General features: G+C 43.7%; 1 protein-coding gene across 1 annotated transcript in view; it reads right to left on the reverse strand.

Annotated features, from left to right (window-relative positions):
• LOC128638439 (cytochrome P450 3A29-like) overlaps positions 1-18,088 on the reverse strand; it is a 143,967-nt gene that overhangs the window by 64,906 nt on the left and 60,973 nt on the right. The window contains exons 10-11 of the mRNA XM_053690390.1: positions 4,121-4,281; positions 3,804-4,030 (exon numbers count right to left, since the gene is read on the reverse strand). Coding sequence (XP_053546365.1) covers positions 3,804-4,030; positions 4,121-4,281 — 388 coding nt within the window. The remainder of the gene's footprint in view (positions 1-3,803; positions 4,031-4,120; positions 4,282-18,088) is intronic.

The raw sequence follows: 18,088 nt of genomic DNA on the forward strand, positions 1-18,088 counted from the left end.
ACGGGTGGCTCCAGAAAACTCAAAGTTCAAAGGAGGGCAAATGGACTAGTAAGATTTAAATAGTGATAGGGCCACTATTGGACCTTTGTCTGACATTTATAAACAACTCAAATAATGACACTTGCAGTACGTACATTTAAGAGGAACTATACTATGACAAACTATACAGAACATTCTACATGTGAAAAACATGTAGAAACATTTTGATTATCAGAAATAATGCCTATGAACCTACTATATAGTCCCACTAATGAACAATTTGCAGAAAGCTGACCTTTAAGGGGTCCAAACTTCTATGCTGTAATAAATTACCATATGTACTGTAGATATGCTAAGCCAATTGCAGGTAACAGTCATGGAATAAAAATGTTCTTGTCCCAAAATGCAGCATTCTAATGGTGACTGTTGTTACTATGTACAGTTAAAAGGCCTTGGTACACCATAACATTCAGTGAGCATCTAAGGAGTAAATAACTGCAGATATAGAGATGACGATTGATTATTAGATCAGTTTGAGAACAAAATAGATAATGGTCAAAGTATGGAGATACATATAAGACTCTTAAAAAACACTGAATGTCAGGAATGCACATCACTAAACTGCAACACATCAAAAAATATACCGTTTAAATGTGCATTTAGCTGCAAAGCATTTTATACACAACGCTAATCTAAAAAATCTACCATAAGCAATCTGAGTATACCAATATGACAGAAACAACAATAAAAAATAAAAAAATAGAAAAACCCCTGAAGAGATAATATACCCAGCATATGAACAGATTTATATAGTACGTGTCTTATATGTTCAGAAATAAAACAAGCAGTGTAAAAAAGTTATTACGAATACTTAGTGTCGGTGGTATTTTCAAGTGCATTTCTTTCATATAGTCCAACACCAGAGGAGGGGGTGGGGGGGAGAAAGAAATAACAACAACATCTGAGCTTGTTTATTCTTAGCCAATTCCGGACAGCAGCTTAGGCAATTCAGAACGTTTTTAAGACACCCTGCGTCTCTCCTGCAATCCCATAGAATGTTGAGACCCCTCGAACCCCACTGTGCAAGCCTTATATCCAGGGGACCTAGCAGTAGACACGTTCATCAGTCTCTCCTCACTCGGGAAACAGATCTCCACCAATGCCCATAAAATGTCCATTTTCTGCACCGGAGGGCTGGCCGTATCCCCCAGTACAGTGGCCGAGGCAAAATGAAAGGGTTTCTCATAATAGGTTAGCATGGGGCGGGTAACTCTGCTCTCATTAGGTAACAAGTGTAGATGAACGTGCATGTCTCTTCACTTATCAATCAATTCCATAGGTGTCACTGCTTCAGGCATAGAGGTAGTTCCCACTACTGTTGCAGGCTGAAAAATAGACTGAGGTTGTTCAAATCTGCTTGTCCCCAGCGGGGCCATACCGTTACTCACTTCATGTATATGACTAGTGAAACACGGCATATCACCTTACTTTCAGACAGGGCACACACTTCCTGCTGTTGCTGTCATAATGGCATGATCCTGTACATCCACGGGCTGCATTTTCATTAAAAGGCGATCACATCTGGCAAGCATGGCGACTGCAAACTCCCCAAACAAGGCTTGTACTGCTTGATATAACTCCCCCATTTTGAAAGTGTGAGAATATCAAAAGCAGTTTTAAGGCAACTGCCTACCCAACCTTACCGGGGGGGGGGGGTATAAGATCCAGATGTTAGCCCGTCGCCAAAAGATCTTGCCGGTCTGGATCAATTTTCTAGGATCACTCTTGCAGCCAATTTGACACTGTTGAATACAGTAAACTTCACTGCATCCAAGTCCCTATTTATTCGGCTTAGACGTTGCTGAATACTAAGGAAATTCAGCGGAAACCAGTCTTCCTATTGATATTGTGACCATGCTTGCTCGCTGCCCAGACACGCCCCCTCTGCAGTTTTTTTTAGTTAACCTCAGGCACCTTTTCACCCTCATGTTTTCTTCCTTTTCCATTTCCTTCAGCTGAATGACTGGGGGTTATGGGTAAGGCAGTTACACTTATCAGCTTTGCTGGGTTGCTCTTTGCCTCCTCCTGCTGGCCAGAAGTTGAATATCCCACTAGTAATTAGAATAACATTGTGGACTCTCCATTTCCAGAAAAAAGAAATTTATCAGGTAAGCATAAATTTAGTTTTTTTGTGTAGTAATTACTTTAAATTATTTATATGTATATTTAGTTTCACTGTACGTTCACTAGATTTGTCACTGGGAAATATCTCCAATAAAAGGCAGACAAGATTGATATAAAAAGGTCTAGCTAAGAAGGAGGACAGGACTTTGAATATTAAAAATCCATGGCAATATTTCCCCATTTAAATACAGGTTACCATGGAACGCCCCCAGCACAACTATATATTCGTCTTTTTTGCGATTGATTTTTTAATAAAGACAAAAAAAAATTCTATTAAAGCTATAGGATCTGGGGGATTGTACTGTTTCCACGCATATTCTATTGTGTCCTTAAGCGTGTATTTTTACTCATTTTAAGACTGCTATTGCGCATTCTCAATATTCAGATTTACATTATATTGACAATGTGCACTTGCGATTGCAATATTCATAATATAATAACATAATATTCACAATATTGCGATTGCGCAATCCTGTTTTATCTATAGATATATATTAATACAGAACATGTTTGCTACAGAACAATCTCAATATTGTAAGTAAAACATGATCTCGCAATATTGTGAAGTATGAATATTGCAATTGCGAATGCGCGTTCTCAATATGATGTAAATCTGAATATTGAGAAAGCGCAATAGCAATGTTAAGAGTAAAAATACGCGCCTATGGACACATTAGAAGATTAGTAAAATCACGTTTATAGTCTACATCCATATTGCTACATTATACTATACATATACAGTAAACAATGTATATACATCTATCGTATACCCACAAGCCCCAGCTGCTATAGGTGTATTATTGATATGTTTAATTCACTACTGTACTGTAAGATTATACCAGGGCTCACAATTTCCCCTAGCTCACTAGCCAATGGCGAGTGGAAATTTAACAGTGGTGAGTGAATATTTACAAATATTATCTAAAGTGATATTATACATCCATAAAAGGGCAAGGATATGTTATTCCTCTATGGCTATAGGGACCCGTTTAGTGCTTAAACGGTCACTTTCGAGAAGGTAAACAGGGGCAGAGAGAGATTTGTGATGAAGAGGGAAAGTGGAGAAAAAAAAAAGAGTTAAGAGAGGTGAGAGAGTGTAAAGAGAAGATATGACCTGAGAAAAAAGAAGGCGGTAAAAAGAGAAATTGAAGAGAGGAGGGGGTGGAGAAAGATAGATGAGAGTTGATAATTATAAAATAATGTTTCCAGGTCTGCTATTTTCTCATATTAATGTCAACACTCTCTGCTTTCTTTCAGTCCCACAACTTTCTTTTTCTGTCCAGCTGTTGTCTTCTCCAGAACCCTAGTTGATGTTGCTAACTGCTATGCACTTATTTTTATTAATTTATTACTGTATGTAGCATTATTTAATTTATAGCATAAAATAATATTTAAAAAATTACTGCACAATAAGGTGTTTCACATTGGCATATAAGCATCACCAGCCAGTGAAATGTACGGTAAAACACCTCTCTGTCTATAAACAGAACTGTCAGCCCTTTGGAATATTTCGCTGTTTTGTGCGTCATTGCATCAGATCCATCTTGAATATCTCACCACGTTCGATCATGAGGGCCTTAGCCCCTAAAAATTTGAAACTAACTATTATAGATATTCAGTTAGTTCCTTAGCCTCTGTACCTTTCTGGTCGGAATTCTTCAGGTTCTGGCCAGATCTCTGGATTGCGATGCAACACGTAGACTGGGATCATGGTCACTACTCCTGACGGGATGGTCACTCCATTTATTTCTGTGGTTTTCTTACAAACTCTTTCAATTCTTCCAGCTGCAGGATAGAGCCTTAAACTCTCATTAACCACCATCTCCAGATATTCCATCTGCATCACAGCGTTGTATGTGGGTGGAGCCTGGGGACAGCGGTATAACCACAAGCAATAGTTAGTATTAACTGCACCATGTCCTCTGCTGGACACATAGATATTGCTTCACATTCTCACCTTGTTGGGCAGCAATGTTTCAATCTCCTCCTGCACTTTGTTTTGCACATCAGGATGCGTTGCTAGATTGTACGCTAGAAACATCAGAGCAGTGCTGGTTGTCTCGTATCCGGCCAGAAGAAAGACTAGAGACTGGGCCATAATCTCAGTGTCTGTGAGTGCTGCAGAAGAACTGGGTCTGAGAATTGCCCTATATACCATGTGTGAGTGATTATGTATTATACAAGGGATTGCTTGTGATATTCATACACTACAGAACTATGGATTATGTTGTGGTTTATTAAGTGAACACACAGTGGTTATAAAATAAAGAATAAGGGAAACAAATCCCACACAGGGTACAGTAGGTGTAGTAAGGAGCCTGATACCAGCACAGGGTACAGTAGGTGTAGTGAGGAACATGATACCAGCACAGGGTACAGTAGGTGTAGTGAGGAGGTGATACCAGCACAGGGTACAGTAGGTGTAGTGAGGAGGTGATACCAGCACAGGGTACAGTAGGTGTAGTGAGGAACGTGATACCATCATAGGGTACAGTAGGTGTAGTGAGGAACATGATACCAGCACAGGGTACAGTAGGTGTAGTGAGGAACATGATACCAGCACAGGGTACAGTAGGTGTAGTGAGGAACGTGATACCAGCACAGGGTACAGTAGGTGTAGTGAGGAACGTGACACCAGCACAGGGTACAGTAGGTGTAGTGAGGAGGCGATACCAGCACAGGGTACAGTAGGTGTACTGAGGAGGTGATACCAGCACAGGGTACAGTAGGTGTAGTGAGGAACGTGATACAAGCACAGGGTACAGTAGGTGTAGTGAGGAGGTGATACCAGCACAGGGTACAGTAGGTGTAGTGAGGAGGTGATACCAGCACAGGGTACAGTAGGTGTAGTGAGGAACGTGATACCAGCAAAGGGTACAGTAGGTGTAGTGAGGAGATGATATCAGCACAGGGTACAGTAGGTGTAGTGAGGAGATGATATCAGCACAGGGTACAATAGGTGTAGTGAGGAGATGATACCAGCACAGGGTACAATAGGTGTAGTAAAGAACGTGATACCAGCACAGGGTACATTAGGTGTAGTGAGGAGATGATATCAGCACAGGCTACAGTAGGTGTAGTGAGGAGATGATACCAGCACAGGGTACAGTAGGTGTAGTGAGGAGATGAAACCAGCACAGGGTACAGTAGATATAGTGAGGAAATGATACCAGCACAGGGTACAGTAGGTGTAGTGAGGAGATCATACCATCAAAGGGTACAGTAGGTGTAGTGAGGAGATGATACCAGCACAGGGTACAGTAGGTATAGTGAGGAACTTGATACCAGCACAGGGTACAGTAGGTGTAGTGAGGAACTTGATACCAGCACAGGGTACAGTAGGTGTAGTGAGGAACTTGATACCATCAAAGGGTAAAGTAGGTATAGTGAGGAGATGATACCAGCACAGGGTACAGTAGGTATAGTGAGGAGATGATGCCAGCACAGGGTACAGTAGGTGTAGTGAGGAGGTGATACCAGCACAGGGTACAATAGGTGTAGTGAGGAGGTGATACCAGCACAGGGTACAGTAGGTATAGTGAGGAGGTGATACCAGCACAGGGTACAGTAGGTGTACTAAGGAGGTGATACCAGCAAAGGGTACAGTAGGTGTAGTGAGGAGATGATACCAGTACAGGGTACAGTAGGTGTAGTGAGGAATATGATACTAGCACAGGGTACAGTAGGTGTAGTGAGGAGGTGATACCAGCACAGGGTAAAGTAGATGTAGTGAGGAGGTGATACCAGCACAGGGTACAGTAGGTGTAGTGAGGAGGTGATACCAGCACAGGGTCCACAGTAGGTATAGTGAGGAACTTGATACCAGCACAGGGTACAGTAGGTGTAGTGAGGAGATGATACCATCAAAGGGTAAAGTAGGTATAGTGAGGAGATGATGCCAGCACAGGGTACAGTAGGTGTAGTGAGGAGGTGATACCAGCACAGGGTACAATAGGTGTAGTGAGGAGATGATACCACCACAGGGTACAGTAGGTATAGTGAGGAGGTGATACCATCAAAGGGTACAGTAGGTGTAGTGAGGAGATGATACCAGCACAGGGTACAGTAGGTGTAGTGGGGAGGTGATACCAGCACAGGGTACAGTAGGTATAGTGAGGAGGTGATACCAGCACAGGGTACAGTAGGTATAGTGAGGAGGTGGTACCAGCACAGGGTACAGTAGGTGTAGTGAGGAGATGATACCAGCACAGAGTACAATAGGTGTAGTGAGGAGATGATACCAGCACAGAGTACAATAGGTGTAGTGAGGAGATGATACCAGCACAGGGTACAGTAGGTATAGTGAGGAGGTGATACCATCAAAGGGTACAGTAGGTGTAGTGAGGAGGTGATACCAGCACAGGGTACAGTAGGTGTAGTGAGGAGATGATACCAGCACAGGGTACAGTAGGTATAGTGAGAAACTTGATACCAGCACAGGGTACAGTAGGTGTAGTGAGGAACTTGATACCAGCACAGGGTACAGTAGGTATAGTGAGGAGATGATGCCAGCACAGGGTACAGTAGGTGTAGTGAGGAGGTGATACCAGCACAGGGTACAGTAGGTGTAGTGAGGAGGTGATACCAGCACAGGGTACAGTAGGTATAGTGAGGAACTTGATACCAGCACAGGGTACAGTAGGTGTAGTGAGGAGATGATACCATCAAAGGGTAAAGTAGGTATAGTGAGGAGATGATACCATCAAAGGGTAAAGTAGGTATAGTGAGGAGATGATACCAGCACAGGGTACAGTAGGTATAGTGAGGAGATGATGCCAGCACAGGGTACAGTAGGTGTAGTGAGGAGGTGATACCAGCACAGGGTACAATAGGTGTAGTTAGGAGATGATGCCAGCACAGGGTACAGTAGGTGTAGAGGGGAGGTGATACCAGCACAGGGTACAGTAGGTGTAGTGAGGAGGTGATACCAGCACAGGGTACAGTAGGTGTAGTGAGGAGGTGATACCAGCACAGGGTATAGTAGGTGTAGTGAGGAGGTTATACCAGCACAGGGTACAGTAGGTGTAGTGAGGAACCTGATACCAGCACAGGGTACAGTAGGTGTAGTGAGGAGGTGATACCAGCACAGGGTACAGTAGGTATAGTGAGGAGGTGATACCAGCACAGGGTACAGTAGGTGTAATGAGGAGGTGATACCAGCACAGGGTACAGTAGGTGTAGTGAGGAGATGATACCAGCACAGGGTACAGTAGGTGTAGTGAGGAATATGATACTAGCACAGGGTACAGTAGGTGTAGTGAGGAGGTGATACCAGCACAGGGTAAAGTAGGTGTAGTGAGGAGGTGATACCAGCACAGGGTACAGTAGGTGTAATGAGGAGGTGATACCAGCACAGGGTACAGTAGGTGTAGTGAGGAGATGATATCAGCACAGGGTACAGTAGGTGTAGTGAGGAATATGATACTAGCACAGGGTACAGTAGGTGTAGTGAGGAGGTGATACCAGCACAGGGTACAGTAGGTGTAGTGAGGAGGTGATACCAGCACAGGGTACAGTAGGTGTAGTGAGGAGGTGATACCAGCACAGGGTATAGTAGGTGTAGTGAGGAGGTGATACCAGCACAGGGTACAGTAGGTGTAGTGAGGAGGTGATACCAGCACAGGGTACAGTAGGTGTAGTGAGGAACTTGATACCAGCACAGGGTTAAGTAGGTGTAGTGAGGAGATGATACCAGCACAGGGTATAGTAGGTGTAGTGAGGAACCTGATACCAGCACAGGGTACAGTAGGTGTAGTGAGCAGATGATACCAGCACAGGGTACAGTAGGTGTAGTGAGGAATATGATACTAGCACAGGGTACAGTAGGTGTAGTGAGGAGGTGATACCAGCACAGGGTAAAGTAGGTGTAGTGAGGAGGAGGTGATACCAGTACAGGGTACAGTAGGTGTAGTGAGGAGGAGGTGATACCGGTACAGTAGGTGTAGTGAGGAGGAGGTGATACCGGTACAGAAAGTGTAGTGAGGAGGAGGTGATACCAGTACATGGTACAGTAGGTGTAGTGAGGAGGAGGTGATACTGGTACAGTAGATGTAGTGAGGAGGAGGTGATACCAGTACATGGTACAGTAGGTGTAGTGAGGAGAAGGTGATACCGGTACAGTAGGTGTAGTGAGGAGGTGATACCAGTACAGGGTACAGTAGGTATTGTGAGGAGGTGATACCAGTACAGGGTACAGTAGGTATAGTGAGGAGGTGATACCAGCACAGGGTACAGTAGGTATAGTGAGGAGGTGATACCAGCACAGGGTACAGTAGCTTTAGTGAGGAGGTGATACCGGTACAGTAGGTATAGTGAGGAGGTGATACCAGCACAGGGTACAGTAGGTGTAGTGAGGAGGTGATACCAGCACAGGGTACAGTAGGTATAGTGAGGAGGTGATACCAGCACAGGGTACAGTAGCTTTAGTGAGGAGGTGATACCGGTACAGTAGGTGTAGTGAGGAGGTGATACCAGTACAGGGTACAGTAGGTATAGTGAGGAAGTGATACCAGCACAGGGTACAGTAGGTATAGTGAGGAGGTGATACCAGCACAGGGTACAGTAGGTATAGTGAGGAGGTGATACCAGCACAGGGTACAGTAGGTATAGTGAGGAGGTGATACCAGCACAGGGTACAGTAGGTATAGTGAGGAGGTGATACCAGCACAGGGTACAGTAGGTATAGTGAGGAGGTGATACCAGCACAGGGTACAGTAGGTTTAGTGAGGAGGTGATACCAGCACAGGGTACAGTAGGTTTAGTGAGGAGGAGGAGGTGATACCAGCACAGGGTACAGTAGGTGTAGTGAAGAGGAGGTGATACCAGCACAGGGTACAGTAGGTGTAGTGAGGAGGAGGTGATACCAGCACAGGGTACAGTAGGTGTAGTGAGGAGGAGGTGATACCAGCAAAGGGTACAGTAGGTGTAGTGAGGAGGTAATACCAGTACAGGGTACAGTAGGTGTAGTGAGGAGATGATACCAGCACAGGGTACAGTAGGTGTAGTGAGCAGATGATACCAGCACAGGGTACAGTAGGTGTAGTGAGCAGATGATACCAGCACAGGGTACAGTAGGTGTAGTGAGCAGATGATACCAGCACAGGGTACAGTATGTGTAGTGAGGAGGTGATACCAGCACAGGGTACAGTAGGTGTAGTGAGGAACGTGATACCAGCACAGGGTACAGTAGGTGTAGTGAAGAATGTGATACCAGCACAGGGTACAGTAGGTATAGTAAGCAGATGATACCAGCACAGGGTACAGTAGGTTTATTGAGCAGATGATACCAGCACAGGGTACAGTAGGTGTAGTGAGGAACATGATACCAGCACAGGGTACAGTAGGTGTAGTGAGAAGGAGGTGATACCGGTACAGTAGGTGTAGTGAGGAGGAGGTGATACAAGCACAGGGTACAGAAGGTGTAGTGAGGAGGAGGTGATACCAGCACAGGCTACAGTAGCTTTAGTGAGGAGGTGATACCGGTACAGTAGGTGTAGTGAGGAGGTGATACCAGTACAGGGTACAGTAGGTATAGTGAGGAAGTGATACCAGCACAGGGTACAGTAGGTATAGTGAGGAGGTGATACCAGCACAGGGTACAGTAGGTATAGTGAGGAGGTGATACCAGCACAGGGTACAGTAGGTATAGTGAGGAGGTGATACCAGCACAGGGTACAGTAGATATAGTGAGGAGGTGATACCAGCACAGGGTACAGTAGGTATAGTGAGGAGGTGATACCAGCACAGGGTACAGTAGGTTTAGTGAGGAGGAGGAGGAGGAGGTGATACCAGCACAGGGTACAGTAGGTTTAGTGAGGAGGAGGAGGTGATACCAGCACAGGGTACAGTAGGTGTAGTGAAGAGGAGGTGATACCAGCACAGGGTACAGTAGGTGTAGTGAGGAGGAGGTGATACCAGCACAGGGTACAGTAGGTGTAGTGAGGAGGAGGTGATACCAGCAAAGGGTACAGTAGGTGTAGTGAGGAGGTAATACCAGTACAGGGTACAGTAGGTGTAGTGAGGAGATGATACCAGCACAGGGTACAGTAGGTGTAGTGAGCAGATGATACCAGCACAGGGTACAGTAGGTGTAGTGAGCAGATGATACCAGCACAGGGTACAGTAGGTGTAGTGAGCAGATGATACCAGCACAGGGTACAGTATGTGTAGTGAGGAGGTGATACCAGCACAGGGTACAGTAGGTGTAGTGAGGAACGTGATACCAGCACAGGGTACAGTAGGTGTAGTGAAGAATGTGATACCAGCACAGGGTACAGTAGGTATAGTAAGCAGATGATACCAGCACAGGGTACAGTAGGTTTATTGAGCAGATGATACCAGCACAGGGTACAGTAGGTGTAGTGAGGAACATGATACCAGCACAGGGTACAGTAGGTGTAGTGAGAAGGAGGTGATACCGGTACAGTAGGTGTAGTGAGGAGGAGGTGATACAAGCAAAGGGTACAGAAGGTGTAGTGAGGAGGAGGTGATACCAGCACAGGGTACAGTAGGTGTAGTGAGGAGGAGGTGATACCAGTATAGGGTACAGTAGGTGTAGTGAGGAGGAGGTAATACCGGTACAGTAGGTGTAGTGAGGAGGAGGTGATACCAGCACAGGGTACAGTAGGAGCAATGAGGAGGTGATACCAGCACAGGGTACAGTAGGTATAGTGAGGAGGTGATACCAGCACAGGGTACAGTAGGTATAGTTAGGAGGTGATACCAGCACAGGGTAGAGTAGGTATAGTGAGGAGGTGATACCAGCACAGGGTACAGTAGGTGTAGTGAGGAACTTGATACCAGCACAGGGTACAGTAGGTGTAGTGAGGAGATGATACCAGCACAGGGTACAGTAGGTGTAGTGAAGGGATGATATCAGCACAGGGTACAGTAGGTGTAGTGAGGAGGTGATACGAGCACAGGGTACAGTAGGTGTAGTGAGGAGATGATACCAGCACAGGGTACAGTAGGTGTAGTGAGGAACCTGATACTAGCACAGGGTACAGTAGGTGTAGTGAGGAGATGATACCAGCACAGGGTACAGTAGGTGTAGTGAGGAGATGATACCAGCACAGGGTACAGTAGGTATAGTGAGGAACCTGATACTAGCACAGGGTACAGTAGGTGTAGTGAGGAGATGATACCAGCACAGGGTACAGTAGGTGTAGTGAAGGGATGATATCAGCACAGGGTACAGTAGGTGTAGTGAGGAGGTGATACGAGCACAGGGTACAGTAGGTGTAGTGAAGGGATGATATCAGCACAGGGTACAGCAGGTGTAGTGAGGAGATGATACCAGCACAGGGTACAGTAGGTGTAGTGAGGAGATGATACCAGCACAGGGTACAGTAGGTGTAGTGAGGAGGTGATACCAGCACAGGGTACAGTAGGTGTAGTGAGGAACATGATACCAGCACAGGGTACAGTAGGTGTAGTGAGGAGATGATACTAGCACAGGGTACAGTAGGTGTAGTGAGGAGGTGATACCAGCACAGGGTAAAGTAGATGTAGTGAGGAGGTGATACCAGCACAGGGTACAGTAGGTATAGTGAGGAACATGATACCAGCACAGGGTACAGTAGGTCTAGTGGCTAAATTATAAGTGGCAAGCTCGAGAGTAAACTTCACTAGAAGTAAGTTTTGTGTGAAAGCTCTGCAAACACAGAATTGTATGGGATCCAGGAATTGATTCAGGAGTGAAATTATATGCGGGCGGGAAAAGATCAATATCATATTGGTACAAACTCCTATTAAAGATATCAAGGAAAGAACATATTAACAAAAAGAGAATGTTTCTTATTAAGTATATTAACCCAGTGCAATCCGAAGATATTGAACGCAGTATCAAACTAGCAGATACAGCTACTAGAGTGATAAGCTGGAAAGAATCGCAGGTTAAACTTCTAAACAATTTTTATTTAACCCCAAAGAGGATGAGCAAATGGGCAATGAACGGAGATAAGGGGAAATGCTTTAAATGTCAAAAAGTAGAAGCGGATCTGCTACATTGTATATGGGATTGCCCTAAAATTCGACAGTTTTGGAGTAGAATACAATTCTGGGTGAATAGGTTTTTGCAAGAGAAGTGCGTTTTGCAAGTCAGAGATATTTTTCTTCTAAAAGAATATGGAAGATATAGAGGCGAGGGACAATTAATCAATATGGTTGTCTTGGCAGCCCGGCATATGATATTTTTCAAATGGGGCGCTCATGAGGCCCCAACGATCAGCGAGGTCACTAATATGATGAAGGTACAAATGACTTCAGAAAGGCAATACCTATCTGGGGGGTCAGAAAAGATCGTGCGGCTCTTCTTTGATAAGTGGAAAAGGGTAATTTTATCTTGGCCCCAAAAGGATCAGATTCAATTTGTCTCTCCCCTGAAGAAGAATATTAATTTTATGATGTTGGTTGCTGGTGAAGTTCTCCCGGTACACTGGCTTTAAGACATTTAGTAAGGGCCGGTGACAGTATATCATCTAGGCAGGTTGTAGTTCTACTTTTGACTTTTTCGGTGGTGGTACGTTCTCTTCTTTTTTTTTTTTTTTTTTCCCTTCCCCTTTCCCCCCGCCAACCCCCCCCCCCCTCTCCGCATAGTTTGCCAAGCGAGTAGCTATAATGGAGGTAATTCTATTAATTACTCAATTTTTTTAACTATTTTTTTTCTTGTTTGCAAAGCGGAGGCATAGCTGATTGTTTTTGGGTGATGTGTAGATATTGGTTAAGCTATGTTCTTCAGTCTGTCTTGTTTATTTGATTGTAAAACTTAAATTGATGTATCGGTTGTTGTGATGTGTGAAGTTCTCAATAAAAGAAATATATACGGATAAAAAAGTTTTGTGTGTGTCAGGTACTTGATACTAGCACAGGGTACAGTAGGTGTAGTGAAGAGGTGATACCAGCACAGGGTACAGTAGGTGTAGTGAAGAGGTGATACCAGTACAGGGTACAGTAGGTGTAGTGAGGGGGTGATACCAGCACAGGGTACAGTAGGTGTAGTGAGGAGGTGATACCAGCACAGGGTACTGTAGGTGTAGTGAGGAGGTGATACCAGCACAGGGTACAGTAGGTGTAGTGAGGAGGTGATACCAGCACAGGGTACAGTAGGTGTAGTGAGGAGGTGATACCAGCACAGGGTACTGTAGGTGTAGTGAGGAGGTGATACCAGCACAGGGTACAGTAGGTGTAGTGAGGGGGTGATACCAGCACAGGGTACAGTAGGTGTAGTGAGGAGGTGATACCAGTACAGGGTACTGTAGGTGTAGTGAGGAGGTGATACCAGCACAGGGTACAGTAGGTGTAGTGAGGAGGTGATACCAGCACAGGGTACATTAGGTGTAATGAGGAGATGATACCAGCACAGGGTACAGTAGGTGTAGTGAGGAGTTGATACCAGCACAGGGTACAGTAGGTGTAGTGAGGAGGTGATACCAGCACAGGGTACTGTAGGTGTAGTGAGGAGGTGATACCAGCACAGGGTACAGTAGGTGTAGTGAGGGGGTGATACCAGCACAGGGTACAGTAGGTGTAGTGAGGGGGTGATACCAGCACAGGGTACAGTAGGTGTAGTGAGGGGGTGATACCAGCACAGGGTACAGTAGGTGTAGTGAAGAGGTGATACCAGTACAGGGTACAGTAGGTGTAGTGAGGGGGTGATACCAGCACAGGGTACAGTAGGTGTAGTGAGGAGGTGATACCAGCACAGGGTACTGTAGGTGTAGTGAGGAGGTGATACCAGCACAGGGTACAGTAGGTGTAGTGAGGAGGTGATACCAGCACAGGGTACAGTAGGTGTAATGAGGAGATGATACCAGCACAGGGTACAGTAGGTGTAGTGAGGAACATGATACCAGCACAGGGTACAGTAGGTGTAGTGAGGAACATGATACCAGCACAGGGTACAGTAGGTGTAGTGAGGAGGTGATACCAGCACAGGGTACAGTAGGTGTAGTGAGGAGGTGATACCAGCACAGGGTACAGTAGGAGCAATGAGGAACATGATACCAGCACAGGGTACAGTAGGTCTAGTGGCTATATTACAAGTGGCAAGCTCGAGAGTAAACTTCACTAGAAGTAAGTTTTTTGTGTGTCAGGTACTTGATACTAGCACAGGGTACAGTAGGTGTAGTGAGGAGGTGATACCAGCACAGGGTACAGTAGGTGTAGTGAGGAGGTGATACCAGCACAGGGTACAGTAGGTGTAGTGACGAGGTGATACCAGCACAGGGTACAGTAGGTGTAGTGACGAGGTGATACCAGCACAGGGTACAGTAGGTGTAGTGAGGAGGTGATACCAGCACAGGGTACAGTAGGTGTAGTGAGGCGATGATACCAGCACAGGGTACAGTAAGTGTAGTGAGGAGGTGATACCAGCACAGGGTACAGTAGGTGTAGTGAGAAGATGATACCAGCACAGGGTACAGTAGGTGTAGTGAGTAACATGATACCAGCACAGGGTACAGTAGGTGTAGTGAGGAACATGATACCAGCACAGGGTACAATAGGTGTAGTGAGGAGGTGATACCAGCACAGGGTACAGTAGGTGTAGTGAGGTGATGATACCAGCACATGGTACAGTAGGTGTAGTGAGGAGGTGATACCAGCACAGGGTACAGTAGGTGTAGTGAGGAACATGATACCAGCACAGGGTACATTAGGTGTAGTGAGGAGGTGATACCAGCACAGGGTACAGTAGGTCTAGTGGCTATATTACAAGTGGCAAGCTCGAGAGTGAACTTCACTAGAAGTAAGATTTTTGTGTGTCAGGTAGTTTAAAGTAAAAAGGTAAAAATTCTGTAGACGACGGAGCTGACTTCTGGAATTTGGATATACTATAGATACTGGACTTCAGAGAGAAACAAGAAAATACTTGTTACATAAAAGACAGGGATTACAGAACTCTTTTGCAAAAAGAAATCACAGCTCCATAGTTAAAGTAAACATAGTAGCATTTTATTAGTATAGCAATTGAATTTTAGACACACTGCAACTCCCGCAAATAAGTATGTACAACAGAATAGTGTATCATATTGCTTGGGCTAAACTAATGTCAATATACAAGTAACTTGCTAGTAAGGTTAATATATAGACAAAAATAACTTTCCACTAATGGATGTTCATGGTTGCAGCGGCTCTGGAAGGAAGGTGTAGTATATCCATATTACACACTGCTATAAGTTCCAGATACTTGGCCACTCACCTAGCACTAAGTTTGAAGCGCTTATGTTAATAGTGCTTATGCCTAAAATTTGCTTTTTGGAGACGCCTGTTGAGGTGTCATTTTGGAGCATATTCTTTGCACTACAGTTGTAGCTTATTAACCACTTGTGCATTTTTGTTGTTCCTTGACCACGTAATTCAACTGTCTTGTCTAGGGTGTATGGTCCAATAACTTAGATCTCACATCATATTACCTGCCCAGGTTATACCTCATGTATTTTCAGGGGTTCTGTGTGCAGCTGGGTGTAGTTGTTTGGACCACCATTCTATCATATTTCTATTGCCATTTTTCATGCTTTGATCATTTGTATGCTGCATTCACAGTGTTATTCTAATGTTATAGCTACATGCGTTTCATCTTTAATAAGCGAGTATTTCCGATAACTTAGATCCCATTTTCGTTTACCTGCCCAGGCCATACCTCAACAATACATTGTTGAGATTCTGTGTGCAGTTGGGTGTAGTTATCTAGAATACATCTCTACTTAACCTATGATTTTTTACTGCATGTGTTTGTGTATACAGGTACCTTGGTTCACCCTGACCGGTCAGATTTATTGTTATTTTTGTCTATATATTAACCTTGCTATTTTTGCAAGTTACGTGTATATTTACATTAGTTTGGCCCACGTAATATGATACACTATTCTGTTGTACATCTTTCTTTGTGGGAGATGCAGAGCCTGTCTTTTATGAAACAAGTATTTTCTTGTTTCTTTCTCTCTGAAATAATTTTTGATATATTATGTACAAGGGTCTGCACCTCAAGCTGTATTGGCAATCCAAAAGGTGAATATTTACGACACATTCTTACCCGTTGTAGCTCCTATAACTAGCAAGTGCTTCCCACTTTGTTTCTTGCTTGAATATATATATATATATATATATATATATATATATATATATATATATACTAGTCCTAAAGCCCGTTCACACAGGCCACTTTTTGCAGTACAGCGGTCCCACCCCTTGTGCTCTCTCCCTCCCCCTCTCTTTTGCATCCTCTTTCTCCCCCCTCTATTTTGCGCTCTCTCCCTCTCTTTTGCGCTCTCTCTCTCTCCCTCTCTTTTGTGCTCTCTCCTTCTCCCCCTCTCTTTTGCGCTCTCTCCCCAATCTAATTTGCATATCTTACCCAGAATCCTCTTGTGCATTGATAACAATGTATATGAAGTTTTACTGGGTAAAGGCAAGCGGGGATACTTGCCTAGTTGTGCTAATTTTCTATGCAATAAATTCTATTGATTTACTTTTGCGATATGCTTAGATCTCCACCATAATTTTAATTAATATATACATCAAAAATCAAGTGGAAATCACAACATAAGCGCAAGGAAAAAGTCTCTACGTTGATATGGGAATAAGTCCAAAAGGTGCAATTACATATAAACTACACCTTTCACCATCATCCAAGTGTAGGGTATTATGTAGACATGTGCGTTTTTGTTTCGGCAGAATTAATTTTTTGGCCGAATTTTGGCAAATTTGGAGATTCGGATGCATCTGAATCTCAAAATCGGCACATCCTGAAAAATTCCAAAAATGTATAAATTAGTTTCCGAAATTTCTGGATCGATTATTCATATTCGGAATTTTTCATTGTTCCTTATGTAAACCGCACATCGCCGACACTAACTTTAAGTCTAAATAATTAAATAAAGTTATTAACCCCTAATCTGCATTTCACCGACACTAACTAAACCTATTAACCCCTAAACCACCGTTCCCAAACATCGCATACACAAACTAAACCTATTAACCCCTAAATCGCCATTTCCAAACATCCCCAAAACGAACCATACCTATTAACCCCTAAACCGCCGTTCCCAAACATTGCCAACACTAACTAAACTTATTAACCCTTAAAGCGCCGGCCCCCACATCGCAACAACCTAAATTAAACTATATTAACCCCTAACCCTAAACCTAACACCCCCTTACTTTAACATAATTAAAATATACCTAAATTAAAGTTACAATTATTAACTAAATAATTACAAAAAATAAAAAAACTACCCTTTTATATCATATTCAGCGTACCCAACTTACAAAACTTCCAGTTATTTATCTGAGAGCGGCAACTTTTTATACAATATCCTATTCCTTGCTATATTAAAATGGCAATGTGACACTTTAGGGTTTATTGAGATTGTTCACTACCCTGGTTGAATAATATAATTATATATCTATTTACTAACTAGTCTACCTGGTTAAAATGAATACAAACTTACCTGTGAATTAAAAAAAAACCTAAGCTAGCTACAATATAACCGTTAGTTATATTGTAGCTAGCTTAGGTTTTATTCTTATATCACAGGTAAGTTTGTATTTATTTTTAAATAGGTATTATTTAGTTAACAATTGTAACTTTAATGTAGATCTATTATAATTATGTTAAAGTTAGGGAGTGTTAGGTTTAGGGGTTAATATAGTTTGATTTAGATTGTTGTGATGTGGGGGCTGGCGGTTTAGGGGTTAATAGGTTTAGGTAGTGTTGGGGGTGCGGTTTAGGGGATAATAGGTTTAGTAAGTGTTGGCGATGTCGGGGAACAGCGGTTTAAGGATTAATACTTTATTTAGTGATGGCGATGTTTGGGAATGGCAGTTTAAGGGTTAATAGGTTTAGGTAGTGTTGGTGATGTGGGGAGGGGTGCGGTTTAGGGGTTAATAGGTTTAGTTAGTGTTGGGGAACTGCGGTTTAGGGGTTAAT

Source organism: Bombina bombina, chromosome 8 (assembly GCF_027579735.1).
Source record: "Bombina bombina isolate aBomBom1 chromosome 8, aBomBom1.pri, whole genome shotgun sequence".
In the NCBI taxonomy this organism is placed as follows: Eukaryota; Metazoa; Chordata; class Amphibia; order Anura; family Bombinatoridae; genus Bombina; species Bombina bombina.